General features: G+C 36.3%; 2 protein-coding genes across 2 annotated transcripts in view; one reads left to right on the top strand and one right to left on the bottom strand.

Moving 5' to 3' along the window:
* LOC108974676 (nuclear hormone receptor FTZ-F1 beta) overlaps positions 1-2,375 on the bottom strand; it is an 86,320-nt gene extending 83,945 nt beyond the window's left edge. Inside the window, exon 1 of the mRNA XM_018942663.1 lies at positions 562-2,375. The gene's annotated coding sequence lies outside the window, so the exon portion shown is untranslated. The remainder of the gene's footprint in view (positions 1-561) is intronic.
* Positions 2,376-3,048: 673 nt separating this feature from the next.
* On the top strand, positions 3,049-13,541 carry LOC108974625 (ras-related protein Rab-9A). Its single transcript, XM_018942569.1, has 3 exons — positions 3,049-3,654; positions 12,348-12,542; positions 12,610-13,541. The coding sequence occupies exons 1-3, from the start codon at positions 3,463-3,465 to the stop codon at positions 13,021-13,023; spliced, it is 801 nt and encodes a 266-aa protein (XP_018798114.1). The 5' UTR covers positions 3,049-3,462; the 3' UTR covers positions 13,024-13,541.
* The last annotated feature ends 21 nt before the right edge of the window (positions 13,542-13,562 follow it).

Below are 13,562 nucleotides of genomic sequence, written 5' to 3'. Positions count from 1 at the left end.
TTTCCATATGTTTGTAAGTATGAAAGTTCGCATACAATAGAGCCCTTGCAAGAATGAAGCACACTTCACGCTGCGCTTAGCAACCTTCAAAAATACAACATGCAACAAAAAAAAAAAAAACAAGAACACAAACACTCAACCGTGACTTCATTACAGTTAGCCTGAATATTAAAAATTTACACAAAAACTTTAATTAACGCTACAATTTTACTACAAAACCGTAAAAAATGCTAAACCGAAAAAAACAATCACAAAATAGAACACAAATTGTTAACACACACAGTCAGTTCCAATGGCTGATTTAAATTTTAACAACCAACAGGATTTCATGTGTTTTTTCTCACTCCCCACCATACGTAACCTGTACCATAAAACTACTGGCAACGTTGCAACAGCGTTGCACCTTTAATGCTTTTTATTGTTGTCATTACAGTTGTTGTAGGCAGGCATTGCATGTTGGTTGCATGCTCCAACCATACACCCATACGTACACATACACTTGCTTAAACAATGCATGTGTGCGTGTACTTTTTATTTTGTTTTTGTAGTTGTGTTGCTTACCTTTGTAGAGTTTATTGACATTTGCAATGCTTCGCTTTACATTTTTTCCAATCGTCCAACGCTTTGCTACGTACTTCTCTGCTTTACACACGCTGCAGCAACCTGCAGAACACGCTGCTCACGTTTGCTCTCTGCAACTGCCTATGCTGAAACTAGTATTGCTTCGTACACAAGCTCTCTCTTTTGCTCTCACTTGCACTTGCACATACGTGGGTTCGTTGCTGCTGCTGCTGCTGCGACGTTTTGTGCTATTCTAACATACACTTGTGTGCGTTAAATTCTTTGTAATTACACTTTTGTTTAATAATTTTCTTTATAAAAAAATTGCGTTAAATATTATACGGGAATATCACTGCACATTAATTGGTAATATATTGCAGAAATTTCTGATTATTCACTACATAAATGCTTGCTTTTGCGTCTGCTGTGCGAATACTGTCGTTATTTCTTATTGGAATCACTCTCCGCTAAAAACACACAAAACGCAACGTTACTTTCCACTTTTTAATGCACACTATAGCGCACTCACTTGCACACATGCCCGACCAGTTAAAGTGGCACTGATTTGCTTTTGCTACTRTAACACTACGTTATTGTTGTTGATTCGTACAAAACTTGGCGCTTGGCGGATGACACTTGATTTTTTGTTTACACTGCATTGAGTGGGCACAATGAAATATGAAATAAAGAACAAACAACAACTATACATTTGTATACTCTGGTTCTGCACTTCTTTGCTTTCCACTGTTCTTAATACTTGTTTTTTTTTTTTTTTTTTTAGTTTTGTTCGCCTGCGCAGTATGGGAAGGGGTAGGAATGTATACAGCAATAAAAGCAGAATATTTTAAATAACCTTCAACTACTTTTTTATTTTTGCTTTTTCGCCGCACGTTGACTGCTCGCTGCTAGCGCACTTCTTGTATTTTTTTTTACTTCACTACAGCGCTGCGCGTAGATTTCACCACCGCCACCAACTAACAACACCTATTCAGGACTTTTTTTGCTTCTGCTTGGATTTTGTGTTTTCTTATTGTTGTTGCTGCTGTGTAGGCAGAATTTCGTGTTGGCTCATTCCCGAGGGAATATTTGCACACTAATCTATCAACTTCGCAATAAATAGTTCAAAATTCCATGTTATCTTTTTGCGCTATATGTATATACCAGCACATTAACTTTGATTCAGCCACACACTTATTAATAATTTATTACTATGTCGTATATTTTGAATCAAACATGTAGATATATTTCACTATTAGCACACCTGAAATTGTTTGCACATACATACATACGTACGCATTTATGTACATTTTTCGCAAGATTTCCTCTTTTAAATTTTTCAGTGAGAAGTAGCACACACGCTCATTTTGTTTTTGCGAAGTATATTTAACAAACAATAACTTCAGCTGGTGCAACGCGCTCGACGTCGACTGCAATTGCATACGCTGCTTGCTTGTACATCGCCGTATAGCAACCACCGACTGCTACTGCACAGCCAACGTAAAACTCGTAATAATTCACTAATTTTTGTTTTCATTACATTTTACAATTACAACAATACGCGCACATTTTCATTCAACCATAAACTTGTAAATTTGTACACAAGTTTATTTTATGCTACTTACGAATTCATACAAAATGCATTTCATTTATTATTACAACGAATGTGTGTAATAAAAAGAAGCAATTACTCAAAGAAGTATTGTAATTTTCGCAACTTGCACGCAATAAATTCTTTGCTTTTCTGATTTATAAAAAATCCACTTGCAGAAAACACCGCCAACGCAAAAACACAGTCAACCAACGAATATTAAATAATCAACCTCTTTCAGCTGTCACAAAAACAACACTGACAACACCGACAACACTGAACGTTTAGCAAAATTAAATACTAACAGCGCAGTGTTGTATGCGGCAGGTACTTTTCTACAAAACCCTATATGGATCCCATTCGATGGCCACAGGTGGTGTGTATGCAGGAATACAAATTTCTATTTAGGAGATGCATGTATGTATTTATTTATAACATATTTAACGAAAAACTGTTGTATAATGACCTGGTTTTTTATAAATTTGCTGTAAATAACTGCCTACTCAACATGTATGAATATGCAAAGTATAGCAACGACATGAACCAACGGTGATTGTCTATTTGGGAAAATCATATGTATGCACAGCGTATAAGCAGAGAAGGAAAGGGTTACCATTACAAATAAGTTTAATTGAAGTAACGAATGTAAACTTTAATTAAACGTAAAATATTGTAAGTTACAAAAAATATAAAGGAAAAAAGTAGTAATACATTCTTACTGGTTTAAAAATATACTATTTGTTTATTGCTGACTCATCATTGAATAAACAAAAAAAAATTTCAGACTTTGCAACCCTATGCGAACAGCTGGGTATTATTTCTCCAATTGGAAAACAACCCACAACAAAAGCATCAACTACAACAAGTGGAGACCTTTTCGTTTAACTGAAATTCTACAGCTGGTTTATTTGCTAACTGGCGCTGGAATACACAGGTGGAGATTTTTAATTAAATTTAATTTTAATAGAAATTTGTGTAATTATTTTAAATAAAACTGAGTTGAGAAACGGTGCAAATACAATAATAAAAGTTGGTATACTGTATATAAAGGCAAGCAAGAAATGCAACAAAATAATTGGTGTATGTTCAGTGTATCGTAAGCTGTCGTGAGCAGTCAGGTGGAACACCAGCAACAACAAATTAGTTATAATTGGAAACTACTTGTTCGTTAGTGCATTTATGTAAAGCATTACAACGGTTTTAGTAAAAAACAAAAAATATATATATATCAAACGACAACCAGTGCTAACTACACATAACCAGTGATTTAACGTAATCGTTATAACAACAGATAATATTACAAAGTTAGCACAATGACGAATATGCGTCCACCAAACAAAACCATACTCCTGAAAGTTGTCATACTGGGAGATGGTGGCGTAGGCAAATCCTGTCTGATGAATCGCTTTGTCTCGAATCGTTACGACGAAAACAACTTTCACACAATTGGCGTTGAGTTCATGAATAAAAACATCGATGTGGATGGCGAGAAATACACATTACAGGTAAGTGGAGCAAATGTCATACAATGCATGAAGGATATCAAACAAGTTGGGGAAAAATGCTTGATTCGGAATTAAAAACCTAGAACGGGTAGGCTTTTTTTTTATTTATTTATAATTATGTGAATTATTAAATGAGCATACACTGCATTCAACAGGAAATCCTATGGCATTGAGCGACAAATGAAAGTCAAAGGCCTATCTATGCCGCTACTTTTTTAAATGTATACCTACTACATACAGTATATGTATATTTATGGATGAATGAGTATAAGTAGCTTCACTAAACTGATGGGGTGTGAGGATCGGCAAAATAATATACATATAATATGAATGAGTGTTTATAGCGAAATATTGCTAACTTTTGCTTAGACAAAATTATTTTTTCTGTTTTTCGTTATAATATACGCTAATATGATTGTGTTTCGTACACATGTGTATATTTTTTTTTAACTGTGAGCAAGAGTTTTGTAAACAAAGATCTACCTTTGTTTATACAATTTGAATTTAAGATAAAGTAGTAAATAGAAAACATGTATACAATCAAGGTGATAATTATACAAATATTCAAGTGTTATAAACAGTATATTCTGCTTTCTGCGATTTTACAGTTATGAGACTTGTATGTGATTAGTTATCTGTCCTTTTAAATTATACTTATGAATGTTGCTCTCAGCTTTTCAATGCATTTTGTTTTTCACATTTATTTGCTACAAGTATACTAGATGTGTTAAGGTTTTGCGTTGAGAAAATCGCAATTGAATGCTTTCTGTTGGTCAGGTGGTTTAATAGTTCCATAATTTACAATACATATACCGGTTTTTAAATATTAAAGCTTATAATAAGTAATTAATTAGTGTTTAGTATAGTGATTTTTTACTTTCATTCGACGTAATGGTCCTTCCGCATAAAAAAGTTATTACGTACATATGTACATAAATACATATTTACTAACTATGTAGATGCTTTATTTACTGGTGTCATGCCCTGAACAAGATTTATTAAGTTTTGCCCTAAGTTTGTAATATCCAAAAGGAGAATTCGAAAATCCTATACTATATATCAATGATCATTTGTCGTAACCGCCAATATCGGAGCTTAATTTCATATAGCTGCCATAGAAACTGAACCATCAAAATCTAGTTCTTGTATGAAAAAATTTTCTATGTGACAATATAACTTTCTGAAATTTGGCATTTGTTATTGTTCCAAGCAGCTCCACATTCTCTTAATATACTGTTCATATCGGACCACTATACATATGTGTGCATTCGCCAAACCAACTGACGGATCAAAATCAAAATAACTACATATGTATGTATATTTGTTACATATTTTATGTAAAAGTAGTAAAAGTTAAGTTTTTCATGCTTTCGTATATTTTTGTTTTACTTTTCCTTATCTGTCACAATAATTGACCTTAAAAACTTCGCGATAAAAGTATGACGTCTCTGATGCTAATTATAATCCGTTGTATCAATGCGCACCTCAAATATGGCATACATGTATTTATGGAGGTATTTATATATGAGTAAATTAAGACTGCTGTCGTCGGTTTGCGACGCTTGCGAACTGCGGTTTCGCTTGTTGCTACTTGTAGCGTTATCAGCTCATTATGTTGCTTTCTTCCCGGCAGATTATCATCAAAATCTTCTGCGTTTTATTAAATGTCTTATTGACTTAGAGATGAGAAATGTTTGCTGTTGTTGTGGTAGCACCTGAATTAATTTGCAGGAATGCTGCCGAGTTGACGGTCATTGATCCGCTTCCCTAGACCATACTGCGGAATGTGCGAACGGTGAAAAGTTATTAGATTAGTTTATTTTTTATAGAGTGATGAGTGTATGCACTAAATATTCTTTTTAGAACATATACTTTATTTAGAATCCTTATTTTATTATTGTTTAATTTAATTCTTTTCCTAAATTTTTCCTTTACCTAATGGAAAAAGCTGGAATTTTGCTTGTGACAATGTGGGGGAAATTATAGTTTTACGTTTTTCGTCATAAAAACTTAACTATACGGGAATAAGTTACAATTTTTTAATGTCATTTTTCTTAAAACGACTGAGACTCAATTAAGTAAAATCACCAGGAACAAACACGCTACAAATATGTTCAATGATTGGCTAAGCTTCTGTTGCTATTGTTGTTGTGGCATAAAGTATAAATTATTTGCCAACAGTTTTGTTGTTGYTGCTAGCGTGATAGTCTTTGAACGATCATAATTCTAAGACTGTTCCGGTTACGTTAATCCGTTTGAATTGGAAATAGAGCTTCTCCTATTTGTGATGGGAACGTTAATGCTGTAACGGGTTTCGGAATCAAGAAATGTATATTTTTCACAATGTCTTTTAATCTGACAAGGTCGTAGAATTTTAAATTAGTTGTTATTGGAAAATCAAAACGTGCGATCAGATCAAGAGTATAATATCCCTCATGAGACTTCCAAACTACAGTTAATGGACCAAGAAGCCATTACGTAAGACCTGTTTGGGGGGTCAAAAATCAAACGTTGTTTTTATACCGGCAGAACTCTGCCGAGTTGACAGTCTTTGGCCGAAAAAAAGTCCTGGCCGATTCGGGTATGTATACACGACTGTCGTGTACGAAATCAAAAAGAGGGGTTAGTATAATGGGTACTCTTCCTATACAGAACATAAGTATCGTTGTCAGGGTCTATTCTGGATAAATGGGAGTTATCGATGCCCAAAAATATCGAGGATCTAGAAACTTTTGGAGAAAAGTAACATATTAGTGGTTGTTGTTGTTCTTTTAACGGAGTTATCTAATTCCCGTTAAAGTGGTGAGAATTATTCAAGTTGTCGTTGACATCATCTAATGGGAGGCCCAGGAAACTTGCTATTTCGACGGAGTCGGACCAAAGGGAAAAGGATCTCAGATGAGTGAAGTTGTCGGGGCATGCAAAAAGGTAGACAATGTCATGCGGAGACACATTACACGCAAGACATATGTTGAATATGTCGAGGTCTAATCTGGACCTCGGAGTTAAACCTGCTACAATATCCAGAATGAAGCTGCGAAAGGGTCACTCGTGTTTCTCGCGGCAACTCGGGCTCTTCGCCTGCAATAGGTGGTGATTTGACTCCAAGAACGCCATTCACTGGAAGAGAGTCAGTGAAATTGTTGATAGCTTCACTGTGACTTGCGAGCAGTGAATGGCGAATTGAATTTGAATTCGGTCATCATGCCTTTTCGGGTTAGACAAAGCTTTTACAGTAGACCAAAGCTTACTCAAACCGGTGGAGAGATTGCGGGACTTCAGGTGCTCTATCCATTTCGTCCGCTTATGTTGATTTAACAATCGGATCTCCGGTATCGTCATGTCATAAGGTGTCCACAGCAACAGAAGTATCAAGCGGTGACTTCAGATACTCAGTAGTGTGTTGTTCCGATTTGTCTGCATCTTCTTCTCCATCTGCGTCCTGTTGCATTCAGGTGACTATATTGAGGGTGCGCACTTGATGACAGAAACAAATTTTTCTGCAAAAACGAAACCTTTTTAAACAATTCTACATATATTACGATTTTTCTATAAAACCAAGTTTTTTTTTTGTCCTCTTTATGTTCGCTATATGGAAGTTTGACTGTATAAAAATTTGCGAACTCATCAATCAGTAGCTGCAACTATTAATATGCAATAAAACACTCACTTGTCGCTTTGGTTGTTAATCATTTTTACGTGCTTCATTGCCTGGGAAATTTAATAGTTATATGTACGAGTATGTACTAGAAAACCAACGCAGCAACGAAGCAACGAAATCAAAGCTCGACACATTAGTTCGTCGTGCCGTTGCCTTTTATGTCTTAAATGCTTCATTATTCACCATATCCGATCAACAAATGTCGACGATCTAGCTTACAATACCGGCATCAAGTTCTATATACGATAAAAATGTATATAGTATATAGTACAATTGCACATTGCTTGTAAATACATACATATTTATGTAAATCGATTAGTTACATTTGATTTTTGCCGGCGATTTTCGTTTCTATTTATACACAAAAGTTGTCATGCCTTTGCTATTTCGATTACAAAATCATTTCTTAATTACTATGAACGATTTTATTGTTTAATGTGTACATTCTTTCCAAATTGTATGCCTAATTATTGAATCATGATTCGCCTATAATAAATATAATTACTCCAGTATGTTTATTAAACTTTTTTTTTTTTTGTTTGTTGGTTATAACGACAAAGGGCAAGTTTTCATCCGATTTTATTTATTCTAAGCAGAAAGATGCACCGTTATGAGAAAAATACGCTCTCAGCCACATGTTCGAAAATCCTGCTATTAGTCATATGGGAGCTAAGTCAAGTTTTCGCCGAATTTTATCCATTTTAGGCACAAAGAAATAGTGTTCTGAGTAAAGCACGCGCTCTAATTTGCATTGAGATAACTCACATATTGACCGATATACATATGCGGTATAAAGTCACCCGAAAGTTTGAAGTCCGATTTCGTTCAATTTCACACTGTAATATAAAAATATCAGAAAAATGTCACGTACCAAATTTGGTTGAAATCGTTTGTGTAGGTTTCGAGATATGAGATTTCATCTAAAAGTGGCCGGTGCCACGCCCATCATCCATTGTGGACCCCAGCTCAATTTTTAATTTTTTCCCCACAGGTGACTGTGCTACTGCGATCTCTGTGACAAATTAAAGTTTTATATCTAAATTTAGTGCTTAGTTTTGGTTATTATAAGTTTCCGGTTAATAGATTCTTTTTTCCAAGGAAGGCGCCTACCAAGTTTCAAGATATCTTAAATTTTACTCAAGTTTCTGCTTCTACGGACAGACCCACAGACTGTCTTTACTTTACTTACAGACAGTCTGAATTTCAACTCGCCCCGTCTCTTCTCGTGAAAGTGTTGAAAGAAGTCAGCAATTTTCCTTCTACTGTGTGCCAGACCACAAAGGCATCGAGGGCAATTAAATATTGAACGAGATTGTCAAGAATGGGGTACGGCTAACATCCGAAAATGTGGTAAACATTGAGAAACCCATTGTCTATTCGACGTTCTGGAAAGAAGCATGGTAAACAAAAAAGTAAAAACCCGGTGGAACGAGCTGCAAAACTGCAAAAGTCATGTGCAAAACGGTAGATCGGATTTGCTGGCACTCGATAGAAAGACCTGTAAGAACTTGATCGTAATACTAACTTTTGTCACTGTCTGGTGGCGACACACGCCCGCAAAATGAGACTAACAGATCTAGAAGACAGCAGGAAATATCTAGAGCAAGGCACCAGGGAAGCAATGGAACATCTCTTGTGCTCTTGTGCTGTAAGCATCTGGGGTCTCCACGATATGATACATTGGAAGAGGTATCGATAGTGAGGCTAGAGAATCTGTTGAAATTTGCCTCAAGCGCAGGCATCCTAAACGTTGACTATACCCTTTTGGACTTAGCAAGTGAACTTCATCTGGTATCGCCAAGGACTTAAACTGGTCTCCATTACTTCACCTAAAAATACATCCCACCTTTAGGTGAACAAAACTAGTATACTCTGTAGCTACATGTTGCCAGAGTATAAAAAAATTAAATGGGGGATACCCACGACTCATATACACACATACATATATAATATAAGAATTTAAAATGTAGATAAGCATGCATAAATAAGTCTGTGCATAAAATTGTATCAGCAATTTCCCATTACTTTAGTTTTCTGTAGAAAATTCATGCACTCTGTAAATTACCGACAGTTTCCACCGTTACTATAGCATAGTTGTGGTGTGGATAACATATAAAATCATTCCTTTTGAGTCATACCTATACTTAGCTCTCTGATCATTTAAGACTCTTCTCTCGTATGTGTGTTTTTTTGAACCAATAGCCTCTTTTGCAAATTACCAGTTCTGACTCTAAGAATCTATTCTCTCCGAATAGGATACAAATTGCCTCAGTGTAGCCTTGCACGATTTTTCAATTTAGAAATCTTAGGCGATTGGAAATGATTAGGATATCTGAAAGTTTATTTGTCAAGCGAAGGGCTTTGTCCGTTGAAATTTTAAATCAGTTTCGGTTATTCGTAGAAACAGAATAATTATGATGATTGGTTGTTATTTTACATAAATCGATCAAGTATGACCGACTTGGACTGTCTGCAACATTTATTTGAATAAAACATTCCTATATTTGTTTTGGTTTTGGCAAAGTTAAAAGTAGAAAAGGAATTTTCTAACCACGTTCTCCGTTGCATCACTACCTGAATTTTTGTTATGTACTCTAAATATTATGTAGATCTATACGAATAAACCGGGTTGCTATTGTTGTATTTGCAGAAAACATAGCTATAATAATTTCGAAGAGTACTAGCCAATTGGCAGCCCTTGATCGGAGAAAATTCGAACTCGATTAATTACTGAACCCTGGCTATTTTGTCAGCGGTATTCTACCTGTTAAGGAATATAATGTCCAACTATCGAAATAGTTCCTGTTATGAAGTCATAGGTACCGAACCAGCGTATCCTAAAGATTCACTTTTATGTATATTTTCATTTAAATCAATTCCCGATAATTGCATGGCATTTGTTTGATATCAAGGAGGGGTTCGAAAAGTGAGAAAGTGGTAGTGAAAAGTGTGAGTGTACTGCAACTTAAAAGCAATATTTTGATCGTGCAACGTCCGGCCAAAGTTTGTGGTTGTTGTGGCGAATATCCAGATCTCCATAACTGGATTAGAGGAAAGCTCAAAATTTAACTGACGCTTCATTCAAAGAGGTAGTTAATATAATACAATTTTCTATACACTTCTTAAAAGATTCGGCTAGGATGGCCTTCAGTGTCTTCAACGGATTTTGGTTTCGCCTTTTTTTTTTTGAAACGCCTTTCACTAAATCATTCGACAGTTTCGATGGTATTTTCACGGCTCGTGATGTGTTCAATGAATTTTCCGACCTTTTCTCGAGGTGCTTTAGCAGAAGTGGTATTTTGGTTGTAGTCTAACATTGACACGCTTCATACCCCAAATATTAACCAAAATGTATTGCGTCGATCCAAAAGTTTGAGTTCCTCTGCTATCTCCTTAATCTCCATAGTGATAGCAGAACAGCAATACTATTGCTGAATTCGAGAACTATGGGTTCGAAGTTAGTCAAGGAGTGTCTGTCCTCACTAGAAATAACGACAAGCTACTTCATCATCAGACTAGTTTGGGTGCCCGGTCATGGTGGAATCGCTGACAACTGCAAAGCCAACGAACTAACCAGAGGAGGCACCCTTGCCGCGAGTTGGATCTCTGTTGTCATTTTGCGTTCTATTACTGGACCATTGAACCTCTCGTGCGCTTAGTTTTTGTACAACTGCGAGGTCTTCTTGGCTCAAAGTAGAACGCAGGAGATCTAATAAACTAATTGGTCCTTACTTAATTACATTTTAAGTTCATTTTGCGCAAACGTCGCAGTTCTTACTGGACATTATCCAATAGGCATTCCTGATTATTCTTCTTTACTAGCGTAGACACCACTTACCCAGTTATAGCCGAGTTAACAACAGCGATAGACACCAAGTGTAGCCAGGTATTTCTACACTTGATTTCTCCAACGGAGTGGAGGTCTTCCTCTTCCTTTATTTTGTCTAATCCTCGTTCACTACTAGACCCATTGCTTCGCTTCTTTGTCCAATCTGAAGGAAGCAGAACCAAGGGCCCGGTTATTATACCCCCTCCCTTTTTCTTCAGATCTGTAGCTCAAATTATCCTTTCTCTTTTTTGTCTTCAAATGCGTGTCGTTTCCCTCTTCAACTCTCGCTATATATCCCATCCCGGCATTCATGCTGTAAGGCTAAAAATCTTTTCGGACGTAACTTGTCAAAATTGTATGGAGCAAGGAGACTTACTTACATTGCTCAGTTTTTGCATGATCGAAGATGAAGCAACTCGACAATCTTACCGTCTGCAAACTAGAACACATAACCGAAACTGACATTAGCTGATTTAAGAAATGAGTGATAGGCTCAAAGCGCTTTGTCGATTTGTGAAGGTTTATATATTCCTTAATGTAGGAGTTTTAGGTACCACAATGGACCTGCGTTCTAAACTGTCTAAGTAAGAGAACTGTAAGGGTAGACCTCTTAACCTAACCTTTCGTGTGGTAAACAAACAGCTGCCAAATATACGCTCATTAGAATAGAGATCAAACAAAAAACGTTTTACCAATCAAAGAAAATTAACCAGTCCGGGTTAAATTTGATCATATATAATTATTATATTTTCACGATGTTTAAGAATCATGCTATCCGAACAGAATTTAATTTATTGCTGACATCTGCGCTGCATTTTATTCTCAAGTTAAATATCATTAAGAAGTTATTTAGAAATTTCTTATGAATTAATTAATAGGTTATCTAATTGGTTAGCTATTGTGTAAATATTCGTTTACTTATAAATATATGTGCGCGTGTGAATGAAAAAAGTGCATTGTGATTAATTGATTTCATTATAATTCCACTTTATTAAGTTTAAGGAGCAATTTAATTAAACCCAAAGCACAACAAACAACAAGCAACTCATAAAATTCATTTTGCAAAATTCAAAGAAAACACATTGGGATCATTTCAACAAATAATGCAGAGATAAGTTTACGTTTAAACCCACTTCGATTGAATTTACGATTTTCGACACACATTCTTTCATAAAAAATATTTCTTCACTTCATATCTTCAAGATCTGGGACACCGCTGGCCAGGAGCGTTTCCGCGCGCTACGCACACCCTTCTATCGCGGCTCCGATGTGTGTATGCTGTGCTATGCCGTCGATGATCGCGACAGTTTTCGCGGACTGAAGCAATGGCGTAGTGAGTTCCTCAACTATGCCGATGTAAAGGCGGATAAGTTTCCCTTCATTGTTGTTGGCAATAAGGTAAGTAAATCACATACATACATTTCACATCAATAACAATGCTTTCGTTTGAAAATACGACAAACAGCTCGACATGGCCGCAAAGTATCGCCAGGTGAACTACGAAGAGGTGGAGCAATGGTGCCAGGACAATGGCATTACGAGTTTGATTGAGACTTCCTCGAAAGCGGCCAGCAATGTCACAGACGCATTCGTATTGGCCGTACGTCAGTGGAAGCATATGGAGCGTGTTGCCGAAATCGAGTTGCGCCAACAGAGCGACACTATCGATCTAACACGTAGCATACGCTTGGCGCAAAATCGTTTCTGCTGCATTGGCGGTGGCGGCGGCAGTGGTGGTAGCACCACATCGGCTGAAGCTGAATTGGAGGATGAGTCGATGCGTAGCGACCGCAGTGGCAGTCGTCCGTCGCCGCTACGTTTCGTCAAACAGTCGAAAGCGGCTGCCAGGCAATCGCAAGCAACGAATTTTCAGCTGTAAATTTGAATTTGTGGCATATGAATTTGTGGCACACGCTCTTACCGTTTTGTTTGCACTTTATGCTTTTATTTTATAAAAGCCAAAATTATATAAGAGCGTGTTGTGGAAATTCAATTGGTTGGTTTGAAAGCCAAGTAAAAGCAAGTAAGACGTAAAACAATGTATCTGATAGACTACACCAAAGGCAGCGTTAAGCGTTTGTCGCGTGGTGATAGCGTGCGAAACGAGCAACGTTCTTTTACTTCATGTGTAATTCTAAAAACTAAAACGCGAAATGCAAACTAAATGTTAGTCATAAGCTAAATAAGTTTGAGAAGTAAAGTAAAAAATGCTCAAATTGTTTATTGAACAATTTATAATTATTTAACGTGAAGCAGATTACTCATACAACGTGGTGTACACCTGTGAAATTAATGCATTAATAACATATTTTTAGGTAAAATCAGCTAGATTCCAGTAAAATTTATAATAATTTAGTTTTATTGAGATATTTTTGCATTGCAGCAGCCGCATTGAGTATTAACTAGATATTATATAAT

The sequence above is a fragment of the Bactrocera latifrons genome, unplaced genomic scaffold (genome assembly GCF_001853355.1).
Source record: "Bactrocera latifrons isolate USDA-ARS-PBARC rearing strain unplaced genomic scaffold, ASM185335v1 scaffold_112, whole genome shotgun sequence".
In the NCBI taxonomy this organism is placed as follows: Eukaryota; Metazoa; Arthropoda; class Insecta; order Diptera; family Tephritidae; genus Bactrocera; species Bactrocera latifrons.
The sequence above is the reverse complement of the archived record's forward strand: the minus strand, read 5'-3'. Positions and strand labels throughout refer to the sequence as shown.

Excerpts from the sequence above, each read along its gene's own strand:
- LOC108974625 (XM_018942569.1), top strand. The coding sequence starts at position 3,463 with ATGACGAATATGCGTCCACCAAACAAAACCATACTCCTGAAAGTTGTC. Across the intron at positions 3,655-12,347 it reads GCGAGAAATACACATTACAG|ATCTGGGACACCGCTGGCCA; the intron begins GTAAGTGGAGCA and ends CATATCTTCAAG. Across the intron at positions 12,543-12,609 it reads TCATTGTTGTTGGCAATAAG|CTCGACATGGCCGCAAAGTA; the intron begins GTAAGTAAATCA and ends TACGACAAACAG.